The sequence below is a fragment of the Ahaetulla prasina genome, chromosome 1, assembly GCF_028640845.1.
Source record: "Ahaetulla prasina isolate Xishuangbanna chromosome 1, ASM2864084v1, whole genome shotgun sequence".
Classification (NCBI taxonomy): Eukaryota; Metazoa; Chordata; class Lepidosauria; order Squamata; family Colubridae; genus Ahaetulla; species Ahaetulla prasina.
The window spans coordinates 104,157,483-104,172,768 of NC_080539.1; the positions used below are offsets into that span (position 1 = coordinate 104,157,483).

Here is a 15,286-nt window from a genome sequence, read left to right on the forward strand (position 1 = left end):
AAAAAATGCCATGAACTGAATCTCAAAGTCAGTTATACCTATAACATTAATAGAGTATGAAAATGAATATTAGTTTTGCAATATTATAACTTCATTGACAAATGAAGTAAACACTTCATTAGTATTTACTAATGAAAATGGTCAGAATGCATTTGCCTTAATGATACAGATTCATTTCACTTTTCAAATATTTCTGAATCTTTTTTTTTCTTCCTCTCTGTATTAAATATTAGCCTAAAATAAGGAAAGCACAAAGTTACTAATTTATTTTTAAATAACACCATAAAGAAAAACAATGAGAAAAACCATTGCAGATATTTAACTAGGCACTAATGCAGATATAGAAATGCCTAAAAATTCCCACTGATTTACAAAAAAGTGGTTTCGATTCCAAAGTATTTATTTGGACATAATTCACATATACAAACAAGTAACATATATGAGCATATACAAACAAGTAACTAAAAAAACCTGAATATAATCTAGGAAATGTTGATTATTCGGTACTAATTGCAGCAGAAATAAGTTAAACACATATTTAATTTTGCTATATTGTTACCAGAGATTTTAAAAATTAATTTGATTCCATTACATTTCCCCTTTAATCCCCCAATTACTAAATTTTTGTTTGCTCATTAACTTTGTTAGTTCTGGAGCTCATTAAGGTTTTGGTTGGAGGGAACAAGCTTCCAATGCTGGGAAATAATCACCAAAGCTGATTCTGTCACCTTTAGGATTTAGGACATTTGTAGCTCTTAATATGCTATCCAAAATTTATGCACTAATCTCTTAACAAGTTAATTAACAGCACAACTGCTTCCATTTTCACTGAAAAGAAGTCTTGCTACATGCATTAGGGAGTATTTTAAAGAAAGTGGCATAAGATAAAAAGTTTTATGAAAACACAAAATACTGATTCTTCATTGACCTCTCAGCGAGGAAGTTGACTTTAAATGCTGTCTTATATAATTTAAGTAAATATGGTAAGCCCACAAGAGCCTTCAGTGCTCTTAGCCCCTAATGGAGAATGAATATGTAGAGTTCATCTACATCACAGGTTTAAATAGTAAACAATCAAATATACCAGGGGTTTTTTTTGGGGGGGGGTGGAATTTGCGGAGAGGGCAAGCCAAGCCCAATTTTGATTGCGTATTTTAAACTTACCTGATAAAACATGAGTACTCCCTCCACTTTCCAGAACTCCTCTCCTCTTCGTCTCCGCAAGCTCATTTTTTGATTTCCAAATCAGCTTTATGATTCTGAACTTCTCAGGCAAACCCCAAGTTAGAATTCCCTGTTGACAGACAGGCAGGGTCTCGGCAGACAAGGGCATCCGATCTTCATCAATCCCCCACTGCCTACCTTTGTCCGTCACACTGAAAAACCTATTCAGTACAGGCATTCTCAAAAAGACGGATGCTTCTTCAGAAGACGAAAATTGCCTTTAAATTCCAGGAGGGGTAGAAGCACCAAACATCCTTTAACCAGCTGTCTCTAGCAGTTTCTCTAAACTTACAGTAGTCCTGTTGCTCCTAAAGTTGAATCAACTTATTCTGCTTGAAATTTATCTTTCAAAGAGCCTCCAAGTCATGACTGTTCCAAAGCTGTTCCTGCTCAATTGCATGCAAATGTTCTCCTTTCCCCCTTTCCCTCCCTCTAAAGTTTTGAGTTAACCCGTGTTTGATTAAACCCAGCCTACAGCTGGGTTTCTTCAGAAGAAGAAAAATCCAAACTAGAGGAATGTTTTCTTTTGCTTCTCTTCTTCTCTTCCCTGGCCCTGCCCCATGTCGGCTAAGACTACCAGGCAAATGCAATTACATCTACAAGGAAGCTTTTATTTACCAAGCCCTGCGATAATTAGGCATAAGGATGTGAGCAGCTGTTGGTTTTAGAAACCAAAGTTTTCCCAACTTCTACTGTGCAATATTTTTGGGCTGGGAGAGGGGAGTAGAGAATTTTGAACCATCCGGCAACACCACTTAACTTTACCTCATTTTAGCTTGACAAGTCCTTACAGCCATTTCCCAAAACATCTACTAACTGCTCCAGGATGGGAACATTAAGGCAGCTGTGTTTGAATTTCTGCACAAAGTAGTATAATTCTCAAAGTCTCTACCTGCCCCCCTCTTCTTTTTCTTTTTTCCTAGTTGTTTGGTTTTCAATCGCAGCAAATCTGAAATGCAGAGGATTAGCTAGTTGGTAACCTTAACTGCTCTTCAGCTGGACAGGAAATAGCACTGATTCACATTCCAGAATGAACTGTGAATGAAATGAATCAGGAAAGCCACAGGATTCAGGAATGGTACAATATCCAACGAACAGTTTTGGATTTGTTTTGAACTTAAAGTTCCATTTCGAAAAAGGGAAAAAAATTGAAGACAAGAGAATTTGGGAAGATGCCTAGGTCAACCAGCAAGTGAAAAATCATATCTTGCAGTAAGATCTTATGGAAAAACTGTAAAAAAAATAAATTAGTACAAGGAAAAAAAATGCCTTCTCACTTCCTGAACAGAAGCAAATTCAGGTAAGGATCTCTATTCACGCAGCTTTGCCGCCATTATCTTACAACAGAATCTTCCAACTTCTGGCCCATGAAAATAAAGTATTCTAAATCATACCAAGTGAACTGTTCACATAAAATCTTGAAATGATTCCAAATGGAAATGATTCCAACTGAAAAGTCTAGTTGAAACAACTTCTTCTATCAAGCTACAAAGAATAATTTTCAACTTGTCCAGCCTGAAACATGTGGACATAGTTCTTGGAAGGATGAAACCCACAACACATTTCTTACTAATTGTTACTCTTGTTTAATAAAAAGTGAGCAAAAGATTATCGGTGAAGAGTATTCTGAACTTTTGTCTAGTCCAGAAAGCTACAGTGACTCTATTAAAACTTGCTTAAAACAAAGCACCAACCTATTTCTAGTGATGGCATGTGGCAAACCTATGGCACACAGAGCAATATCTGGGGGCATGCGAGCCAACGCCCAGGTCAGCTCCACTGCGCATGCCCGCGTGCCTCCCGACGGCCAGTTGATTTTCGGGTCTCTGCCAGGAGACGCATGCACATGTATGGGGGTGGGAGGTCACACGTGCTTGCGCAGGGGTGTATGTGGCACCCTGCTGCGCCCCATTTTTGGTCCCAGGAGGCTACAGGGACGCCTGCCAGCACCAAAATGGGGGTTGCGCAAGCATGCGCGGGGAGCAGGGGCAGCGTGGGGGACAGGGCCTGCCGGGGGGGTATTGTATTATGGGTGTCAGCATGCATGCTTTCAGCACCCGAGGAAAAAATGGTTTGCCATCACTGCTCTAGGCTGTAGAACTTTCTGGGAGGGTGATCAGATAAATGCTCTATTGTTTATGCTTTTTCTAGGAAGAGTGAACTAATCAGTTCTTTTTTTTCTTTCTTTCAATATAGTTTTACAAATAATTAAAAATGAGATTATCTTTGACTTCAGAGTTTTATGGTTTAACTTTTAATTTCCACACATATTAAACTTGGTATCATTTCTAAAAAAAATACACTTGAAAATAAACAGGAACTTCATTCATAGAACAAGAAGGAAAACAGAGTGGACTGAATTTTAACATCCTTGTGTTTTAAAAATTGGAACACACACATATCTATTTCACTGATGCCAAAATAATCATCAGTCACAGCATGAGGCCCAAGCACCCTTAGCATTTCCACCTGAAAAAAATGGTGTATTATTAAGTGTTTCTCATATATTTGCTAAAGTGTTTCTTTAATAGTTTTAAATAATTAAATAGTTTTAATAGTTTCTTGAATATACTCATGTTTTATCTAAACATTTAACACAGAACTGGCATAAAAAGTGAAATCCTTCTTAAGTATTATATCATTGTTGCAATTATATTATTTTCCAGCAGTGGTTAGCGCCAGGATATCCTGATCCTTTGAACAAAGAGCTTTAGAAGAAAGAAAACAATTATACTGTATAGTATTTCAGATGTGCTGATCCATTCATAAAACACATGGCTGTATTCCTGTTGTGTTCAACTTTGGTGCAAATGTCATTGCTTTTCAAATGTTTGATGTTACTCCCAGTTCTGTCCATACAGGAAATTCCAGGACAGAGGGACCCAACAGCCTTTAATCTGTATTACTTCGATGCATTTATCTCGGACCAATGTCAGATTGACTTTTCTTCCAGATGATATGGTAGGTGACTTGCCCAACCTTCCCAGTACAGTTGGAGTTTAATATAGACTGTGTAAGGATACACTCTGAGAACATATGAGGAAAAGTCCCCCCCCTCCATTTTTTTCAATAGAGAAGAGAAGAGAAGAGAAGAGAAGAGAAGAGAAGAGAAGAGAAGAGAAGAGAAGAGTGATTGGACATACAAGGAATTTGTCTTTGGTGCATATGCTCTGTACATAAAAAGACAAGATACATTTGTCAAGAATCATAAGATACAACACTTAATGATAGTCACAAGGTACAAATAAGCAATCAAATCATATTAAGAAACAATCAATATCAATATAAATTGTAAGGATACAAGGAACAAAGTTATAGTCATGCAGTCATAAATGGGAGGAGATGGGCAATAGGAACGATGAGAAGACTAATAGTAATAGTAATCCAGCCTTAGTGAATAATTTGACAGTGTTGAGGGAATTATTTGTTTAGCAGAGTGATGGCATTCGGGAAAAAACTGCTATTGTGTCTAGTTGTTTTGGTGTCCAGTGTTCTATAGCGTTGTTTTGAGGGCAGAAGTTGAAACAATTTATGTCCAGGATGTGAGGGGTCTGTAAATATTTTCCTAACCCTCTTTTTGACTTGTGCAGTATTCAGGTCCTCAATGGAAGGCAGGTTGGTAGTAATTGTTTTTTCTGCTATTCTAATATTAATGTGTTGACAATGTTTCTGTTATTCTCTAAAGACAGTAAACAAGCTTAGAGGATGGAGGTTGGCTGTATAACACACACAGAGAATGAGAGTTCCAGTCCCATTTTAGGCATGAAAACTGGCTGGGTGACTTTGGCCAATCACACTTTCTCTGTCAGTTCCTCACAGGGTGGTTGTTGTTATGGGAAAAATAGGAGGGGAAGGGAGTATTAGATATGTTCGTTGCCTTGAGCTATTTATAAAAATAAAATATTTATAATTATAAAAATAAAAAAATAATAAAGGTGGAATATAAATACATATGCAAATAAGCTGACTTAGATACTCTACAGCCAACAATATTCACATAATTTGAAGTTGGATCCCAATTTAAGATAACTCAAAATCATCAAAACCTGTAATTAAAATGGTCATGTAAATAGACAAATAACAAGGATCATTTCTCTTCTCTACCATCATCCTAAAATATGGTTGTTTGCTCCTAAATCAATTTGAAATATCAGGGGTTGAGATGAGATGGGAACTGAGAATTTAAAAAGTGTTCAAATGAAAAGATTTTTCTTAATCTATTGTTCACAAAGCTATCAGCAATCATTCTGGCTCCACCAAAAGTAATGAATGTTTGTGAAAGCTGTTACATGAAGGGAGAAAGATTAATGACATAAGAAGCAATTGATGATCCCTATATATTTTACCCCAGATGATAGCGGTAAGACACATGGTTTGTAAATGGTGACAGATGAGTTGTTAATATGTTTTGAATAAGCCCAGTACGTCACAGTGGCTTAGTCTGCACATATCACTAAAACATAAGCCATTAGTTATAAACTGTCATGCATTATGCCAAAGCCACATGTACCCCAACTTCATGATTTCCCATTGATGCTGCTTTTTAAAAAATTGCTGATTTTCAAATTTTAGATAGTTCTCTTTATACAAAAGAAAGAAAGACTCAGTCATGTTTTATCACAAGGAAATGCCAAGCTCATAAATGCCTTATATCAGCATACAACAAAGCATATATAAACTCAGTGAGTTGAAGTGACATATATAATCTCAGTGAATTGAACCGGGAAAAAAGGTTCAATAATGCTTTGAACTCTATCTTTCCTGTTCCCCCATTTTTTAATGACTTTCAACTGATATATTTAAAAAAATCTTTTACAGACTATAACTACGCACCACTCAATAGTCTTCTATAACAGGGGTCTCCAACCTTGGCAACTTTAAGACTTGTGGACTTCAACTCCCAGAATTCCTCATCCAGCAAAGGAATTCTGGGAGTTGAAGTCCACAAGTCTTAAAATTGCCAAGGTTGGAGACCCCTGTTCTATTAAAGATGTTGGCTTCCCTATGGCAGCCATAACAGCCTATCATGGGTGCCTGTGGGACCGAAAAAATCAAGATGGCAGCTGTGGTCCCAGGACCAAATCTCTGCCTCTATACAAAAAGATCAGGGCTTCAGTAGCATAACTGTGGCTATTATCTTGACTTTTTTGACTCCCAGTCCTAAGCATCTATGAAGTCTAGTTTCTTCTGGATTTGTTGGTGCTATAGCTCCCAGAATCTCCTGGTAGTAGTCAAGATGGTTGGAACTTCTTGGACTTGAAGTTGAACCCAACACACCAGTTTACAAAATAGTGGTCATATCAATGTAGATCTCAGTCAGAACTGCTCCCTGCAGTGATCTTGTACCACTGCTGCTGTACTTTTCCTCAGTTGATATAACTGCTTCAGCATAATTGTATTTGAGAACCATAATTGTAAAAATACAAACATCCTGTCTTTCAGTATGAAGATTTGATCCTTTCAAAAAAATTATTTTCTTTATTTTTCCATTCAATACTAAGAAGAACTTGGAACGAGTCAGAAGGATATTTGATGACAGTGAAACTATAAGAATAACCCAAGTAACCCAACCACCATTTTCTTTCTATCTGTCCGCCTACTGCCACCATTAGCCTCTCACCGACCAGTGCGCTCTCACAGAGAGGGCCTTCTTCGGATACCGTCATCTAAACAATGTCGGCTGGCGACCTCCAGGGGGAGGGCCTTCTCTGTGGGGGCTCCTACCCTCTGGAACGAGCTCCCTCTGGGGCTTCGTCAACTCCCCGACCTCAGGTCCTTCCGCCGCGAGCTGACGACGTTGCTGTTTCGAAGAGCAGGACTAGCGTGAACATAGTTTTAAATTGAGGTTTTAAATCAGGGGTTTTAAATGGGGTTTTAAATTTGTATTTAATAGTTTTAGGCCATCAATTGAATTAATTTTCTATTCTTTTTTGCTGTTTTATATGTATTATATGTTTTCTGTTGTTTTATTGGCTGTGAACCGCCCTGAGTCCTTCAGGAGATGGGCGGTATACAAATATAATAAATAAAATAAATAAATAAATAAATAAGAGTTGTGAATAAGATGAGAACTATTTCTTATAGAACAACTGCTGAAGAAAGAATGTCATAGTAGCTCATGTTTTACAAGTTTAATGAATTTACATGTCTGCATATTCATTTTTAACCCATACAAGAAGCTGACAACAATCAACATCACAATATGTCATTTACATTACCTGGTAAGACTATTGCCAGGGTTATATTAATCTGCTCTACTACCAATCTGATCCACTAATTCTTGTTATACTTTCTATTTTCTCATCCATTCTCATTGTAAGGATGGCACAGGTGTATTCTCTTGCCTTTTAGCAATGTTGGTCTGTAACATTCATGATCAGTCTACTCATCAACATTTCTAACAACAAATTAGTCAGGAGACACAAAAAACAATAAAAGTTCTTTCAATTCATTTCACTAATTGTTTTAATTCTGTTGTCAGAATCTATGCTTCAGCTATACGTTCCTTCCTCAATGTCTACAATTTAAATTATACCAAAACCTCTAATTTGCATTTTCCTTCAAAGGCTCCAGAAGCTGTGACCTACATTAATAAGTAGGAAAAGGAGTTGAACAATACTTATATTTTAGTTCCTAACACTGTTCTAGTGCCAGTTAGTGCCAGGGTCCATCTAGTAAGGCCAAAGAAAAAGGAAACAAGGTAGTGTAAAACTGATAAACAAAGATGATTAGGGGGCTGGAGGCTAAAACATATAAAGAATGGTTGCAGGAGTTGAGCATGGCTACTCTAGTGAAGAGAAGTACATGATAGCAGTGTTCCAATATTTGAGGAGGCTATCATAGAGAGGAGGGGGTGAATCTATTTTCCAAAACACCTGAAGGCCAGACAAGGAATAATGGATGGAAACTGATCAAGGAGAGATTCAATCTAGAAATAAGGAGAAATTTTCTGACAATGAGCTCAATCAACCAATGGAACAGCGTGCCTTCTGAAGCTGTGGGAAATTCATCACTGGAAGCTTTTAAGAAGAGACTGGACAGCCATCTGTCAGAAATGGTGTAGGGTCTCCTGCTTGAGCAGGGGGTTGGACTAGATGTTCTACAAGGTACCTTCCAACTCTGTTATTCTATTCTAATATAGTGAAAGGATCTTGAGAAAATGGATATAATATTCTTAACCATTTGTTCAATTTCTCTTAGGTATGGTAGTTTCTTTCCTACTGTTAAATGGGTTTTTTTCCTCCACTATTAAGCACCTACTATTCTTCAATTTTGTTATTGCATTCACATCAATTGCAGAATTAAATATTAAATGCCCTTGAGACAAAATCAGGCAATGACAGTCCTTAAGCAAAGATCTTCGATAGAGAATAGGGCAGGAAACTATTGAGAAACACATAATGATATGAATCAAATTTAATTTTTGTTCTGGTTCTACCTTCTGCTTGGTTCAGCTACTTTTCAGAGTGCAGCCTATGGGCAGCTGCTCAAAAGCCAAGCACAATCCTTGATTTGAAAAATTTAGCCCACTCATGAAGGAAAACAAATAGACTATGTTTATCTTTTAGAGTTATGTGTTTAATGTTAATATGCCTACATTTTTATACATGAATACACCAAAGAGAGAAATATGAGTTGAATATGCATTTAAGATACCATTTTGGGCCAAACAAGCAAAATATAATGAGACTAAATGTAAACTGAAAGAAATACTCTTAACCATTTAATGTAGGATGACAAATATATTGCCTCAAGTATTTGGCACGTTGCATAAACTCTGGTTTAACTTTTTTTTCCCCCTAAAAGGCATTTTGCAGTAAGAGTAAATGGGACACGAATATTGCAATAGCGAACGGAAAACTATGAGTATGAGGTATTTGTGTGCTCATTAGTTTGGAAATGAAATGAGATGTTCCTTCGATATGGTATCTACATTCTCTCTTTGGAAACAGAATAAAACAATGCAAATGCCATTCCTGCAATCAAAAACTTTGTTGAAAATCCCAAGGCTATAGATGATGCTTTCAAATATTCTGGAAACTGTCAATGAATACACTTTCTTTTGCTTTCTCTCTTTAGTCACTAGAATTGCTTATGGATCAAATAAAATCACCTCCTCTTGTCGTCAACCATGTTAACCCAAAGAGAAAATTGAAAGGTGATTTGATGCTCCTGACTAGCTTATGTCATTTGTTCTCATCGTGTTTTATATCCAAATATCAAACTTGGCTATTTTTGATTTACAATTATCAATTGTAAATTGTTGGTTTATAAATTATCACTTATCAGAAGTTTTTTTTAAAATGCATCCCTGTGATTCTACAGTATCACATTTCCCAAAGCTTCATATTAGCCAAATATATGGGCACTATAGTCTGCATAGCTTAGAAAAATGATTTTGCACAGCAACCTTTCCTATTTCCTGGTTGTTTGCTTGCATAACTAGAGATAAGAAAATTCCACATGAAACATATCAATGATCACAGCATAGCTTTTAAAAAATTTAGATACATTCACGGCTATTAACCAAATTAGCCAATGGAACTAAAAGTCAGCGGAAACACAGGAGACAGTGAGAACAAAGAGTAGGAAATAACTATTTCCATTATTTCCTGCTTGTGAATCTGTCAGGCAGGGTTACACCTAGCTATTCTGCTGCCTGAGGTGAAGAACAAAACTGTTCTACTGTTCTACAAAAATTAAAGTGAATTGATCACCACTGCACCTTAAGATGGCAGATGTTGGCACACAACATCTGTTGCCTGAGGTGCTCAGCTCATTCTGCCTACCAAAAAGTGGAAGCTTCTGCAATGAAGTGAATAAATTTAAAGAAATCAAAGAAAAAGCTTCTTCCCTGATGCAAATTCCCTCCCGCAGTATATTTGCCCTGTAATGTATAGGTTTCTCCTCTGAGAATATGCACCTCTTGATTGGAAAAACTTTCCAAGTCTTGACACGGAAGTTTGTTTTCAGTCAGGCTGTACAGGAAAATAGACCAGTTGTTATACTAGAACCAAAATTAACCATCTCTAATAAGGCCTAGTACAGTGATGGCGAACTTTTTTGGCAACGAGTACTGAAGAGGTTGCGCAGAAACATTGCACGTGCATCTGTGCATTTGTCGGGGCCGCACTCTGGAAAAGCTGAACGTCTGGGTTTTAGCGCGCATGCACCCAACGATCAACTGGCCAGTGCACATGTGCAAGCCAGTTTTGGCACTGCCGCGCACGTGAAGGGATTGCGCTCCAGAAAAGCTAAACTTCCGGGTTCTGGCGTGCATGCGCACCCGACAGTCAGCTGCCTGGCATGCAAGTGCACACTGGTTTCTGGCACTGCCGCATTCATGATGGACAGCTGATTGTCAAGCATGCATGTGCGCCAGAAACCCGGAAGACAAACAGGCAAGGGCGCGCGTGCCAGGCAACATGGCTTCGCGTGCCATAGGTTCACCATTACAGGTCTAGTAGAACAAAGTTTCCAGTATCGTGGAATCAGTTTCACAGGGCAATAAAGCAGGAATTCTGAACAACTGCAGTCTGGGAACGTCTTACCTGATAGTTGCCAGATAAAAGGAAGGGGAGGAAGAATTTTTGCAGAGCAGGTAAGAATATGGAGTACAGATAGTCCTCAGCTTACAACAGTTCGTTTACTGACCGTTCGGAGTTACAATGGGATTGAAAAAAAGTGACTTACGATTGTTTTCCTCACTTATGATCATTGCAACGTCCCCATGGTCATGCGATCAAAATTCAGGTGCTTGAGAACTAACTCATTTTTGTGATGGTTGCCGTGTCCTGGGGTCACATGATCACCTTCTGTGACCTTCTGACAAGCAAAGTCAATGGGGAAGCCAGAGTCACTTAATGTTGTGCCTCGTCCTCCATCCTCTCCTCAGCTGGGCCCCTCCCATCTCCTGCCGGGCCTGCTATCAAATTCAGAGTCTGATAATGAAGAGGAACGGCCTGGCATGCCTCCAGCCCCCAGCCCTGGCCCCATGCCTGGAGGGGATGTCAGGAATGAACAAACAAACCTCACTCACATGCAGTCATCAGAGGAAGTCAGCCACGGATTGGAATTGCCCGGGGCCTGCTCCTTCTGACCCCTCTCTTTCTCAAACAGCAGAAGACAATCTAAAGTGGGAGGATCCTCGCTTCCGGAGATCTGAGAGGCGACGTCAGCAGAAGGAAGGGAGGGGCAGGCCTGGATAAGTGCTGAGTCATGGAGCCACACTCCATGGCCTATATAAAGGACCAGCTTGAGTCAAGCAATTTGAGTCAAGCAAAGTCTCATCTGGTTTGCTGAAGTCACACCTTGGATTCCTGCCTGCCCTGAGAAATCTGAAAGGAATTTGGCAAAGCTGCAAAGGCTTCATGGCCACGCTTGATACAGACTTCCCAGACCCGGTCGTCAGAGGGGGAGGGGGACACGACACTTAACAACTGTCTTACTAACTTACTAACAATTTCAGTGATTCACTTAACTGTGGCAAGAAAAGTCGTAAAATGGGTCAGAACTCACTTAACAACAGAAATGTTGTGCTCAATTGTGGTAGTAAGACGAGGAATACCCATAATGTATACACACACATTCCAACACAAGATTCTGCTTTTTTCCCTCTTCCTTCAGGGGAAAGATCATTGGCAACTAGCCAGGCCATTTTCTTTTCTTTCTGCTTTAGGTTCAATCAATTTCCTTCTCCACTTGAATCACAAACATTAAACTGGTTGTAAAAATTTTTTACAAGCTATTGGATTATTTCCCACTACCCTCACCCCTTTTTTTTAACCTCATCTGATTCTGCAAAAGATCATAAGCGCATTTACTCAAAGAAATTGAAAAATTGCCTTAGCAGATTTTTCAAGAGGAGGAGGAAGCAGTATTATGAAATAATTGATAAGCCACCCAGAGTCCCATTGTAGAGGAAATGGGTGGCATAGAAATTTAATAAATAAATGAAAAACACAAACAGAAAAATCAAACTAATCACCCCCTCCTGTAAAATTCCATGAATAAAGCAGGGTGATTGCATAATAAATGCCTCACCTGGATGCCCTGGTACAGGTAGCCCTCAACTCATGACCACAATTGAGCCAAAATTTCTGTTGCTAAGCAAGACAATTGGTGTGACTTATGCCCCGCCTTACAACCTTTCTTGCCACAGTTGCTCAGTGAATCACTACAGTTATTAAGTTACTATCATGGTTGTTAAATGAATCTGGCTTCCCTATCGAAGTTAATAACACGGTTGTTAAGTGAATTTGGTCTCCCCATTGACTTTGCTTGTCAGAAGGTCGTAAAAGGGGATCATATTACCCCAGGACACTGCAACCGTCATAAATTTGAGGCAGTTGTCAAGCATCCAGATGAGACCATGGGAATGCTGCAGTGGTCATAAGGGTGAAAAACAATCATAAGTCACTTTTTTCAGTCCCATTATAACTTTGAACGGTCACTAAACAAATTGTTGTAAGTCAAGGACTACCTGTATTTGGAAATGTGGTGGTTTTGTTTAAAAATCTTTGCTTTTGCTTACAACTGATTGCCTGTTCAGTGTTGTGTTCTTAAAATGTAACAATTCTGCCTTTTTCAGTGACGATATTCCAATAGAGAAAATCCTCCATTTAATATATAATATAATATAACAACAGAGTTGGAAGGGACCTTGGAGGCCTTCTAGTCCAACCCCCTGCCCAGGCAGGAAACCCTACACTATCTCAGTCAGATGGTTATCCAACATTTTCTTAAAAATTTCCAGTGTTGGAGCATTCACAACTTCTGCAGGCAAGTCGTTCCACTTATTAATTGTTCTAACTGTCAGGAAATTTCTCCTTAGTTCTAAGTTGCTTCTTTCCTTGATCAGTTTCCACCCATTGCTTCTTGTTCTACCCTCAGGTGCTTTGGAGAACAGCCCGACTCCCTCTTCTTTGTGGCAACCCCTGAGATATTGGAACACTGCTATCATGTCTCCCCTAGTCCTTCTTTTTATTAAACTAGACATACCCAGTTCCTGCAACCGTTCTTCATATGTTTTAGCCTCCAGTCCCCTAATCATCTTTGTTGCTCTTCTCTGCACTCTTTCTAGAGTCTCAACATCTTTTTTACATTGTGGCGACCAAAACTGGATGCAATATTCCAAGTGTGGCCTTACCAAGGCATTATAAAGTGGTACTAACACTTCACGTGATCTTGATTCTATCCCTCTGTTTATGCAGCCCAGAACTGTGTTGGCTTTTTTAGCAGCTGCTGCACACTGCTGGCTCATATCTAAATGGTTATCCACTAGGACTCCAAGATCCCTCTCACAGGTACTACTATTTACTTATTGTACATACAGTAGAAGAAAAGGCATGAGTCCTGAGAGAAATCAAATTTACTTATTGCTTCTGAATAAAAATAGCTATGTGAAGAAGAAAAGTTTTGAATTATAGGTAGTACTTGACTTAAAACAGCTCATTTAGTTACCGTTCAAAGTTACAACAGCAGTGAAAAAACACAATTATGACCATTTTTCATACCTACAAGATTCCTTTTTTACTTACTCTTTTCATGTATCCAGATTATGTTTATACATTTACCTGTTATCTTATATATGACTGACAAATAAATAAAATAAATAAAATAAAATAAACAATCATTACAGCATCCCTATGGTCACATGATCAAAATTCAATACATTTGGCAGCTGACTCATATTTATGACAGTTGCAATGGTTTGGGGTCATGTGATCACCTTTTATGACCTTCTGACAACCAAAGTCAATGAGGAGACCAAATTCACTTAACAACCGTGTTATTAACTTAACAACTGCAGTGATTCACTTAACAGATGTGGCAAGAAAAGTCGTAAAATGGGGCAACACTCACTTAACAAATTTCTCACTTGGCAACATAAATTTTGGTCAATTGTGATCATAAAATGAGAACTACTTCAGAGGTGGTATTCAGTAGGTTCTGACCAGTTCCGGACAGTGGAAATTTTGAGTAGTTTGGAGAACCGGTAAATACCACCTGTGACTGGCCCCATCTATTTTCTGCCTCCAGAGTCGCAGCTGATCGGGAGGAAATGGGGATTTTGCAGTATCCTTCCCCTGGAGTGGAGTGGGAATGGAGTTTTTACAGTATCCTTCCCCTGCCACACACACCAAGCCACGCCACACCACGCCACACCAAGCCACGCCCATAGAACTGGTAATAAAAAAAATTGAATCCACCACTGGACTACTTGTACAGCTTCTCTTAACCCAGTGGTCACCAACTGGTGGTCTGTGGACCACTGGTGGTCCATGAGAAAATGCTGGTGGTTCGCAGAAAAATTATTTGCATTTTTTTATATTGCACTAAATACTATTTACAGTCATATTAGTGGTCTGTGGGATTTAAAATTATGAATTTAGTGGTCCCTGAGGTCTCAAAGGTTGGTGACCCCTGTCTTAACCCATCTCAATGAATTTGCAATGATTGCATCTAGGACTTCATTTCTCTGTTTTCTACTCTTCTACAGACATTTCTGGTTTGTAAATAGTTTTTAAACTCTGCATGGAGTCTTTACTTCAAAAACAGACGAGAAATCTATTGTCGCATTACTTTTCAGCGCTGATATTCCAACCACAGCTATTATCCTCAGTGTAAAGCATTTTTACCACGAGACACGTTTGAGAGATGGGCTTGCTGCTGGTAATATAGGACATACAATGCAGCCCTGAACTTATTGCACAGATACCTTATTACTGAGCTTAGGGATAATAGCGCTAGAATGGTCAGTTAATATGTCAGATTGGACTCACCTTTTTATCAAGCGTAAGATGCTATGGGATTTATTGCTTCAGATAGTCAGTGTCAACATTTGATTCTCCACTTGCTTCGGAACTCTTCTTGTGCATTCAAGAAGCATGCAGAGATACATTTTTACTAGCATTGACACCAGAAGTCATCTGATAAACTAAGTTTTCTTTCCTTTTTCTGCAATTGGCAGCATTTTGGGACTTGCAGCACATGGAGTATGTTATTGGTGTAGGGTATATTTGGGGTTTGTTCTTCTCATGACTTTGTTGGCACCATCTCT

The 15,286-nt window shown here is 38.7% G+C and overlaps 1 protein-coding gene across 11 annotated transcripts in view; it reads right to left on the minus strand.

Moving 5' to 3' along the window:
* Window positions 1-15,286, minus strand: part of PDE7B (phosphodiesterase 7B) — a 243,017-nt gene that overhangs the window by 80,018 nt on the left and 147,713 nt on the right. For 2 of the 11 annotated variants that reach the window (XM_058171239.1, XM_058171221.1), the window contains exon 1: window positions 1,165-2,232. The exons of 6 other annotated variants lie outside the window; for them this stretch is intronic. In XM_058171239.1, coding sequence (XP_058027222.1) covers window positions 1,165-1,402 — 238 coding nt within the window. In that variant the 5' untranslated portion in view covers window positions 1,403-2,232. Of the gene's footprint in view, window positions 1-1,164; window positions 2,233-15,286 lie in introns of those variants that run through there. 3 more of the 11 variants (XM_058171230.1, XM_058171293.1, XM_058171285.1) reach the window with 3 other exon arrangements.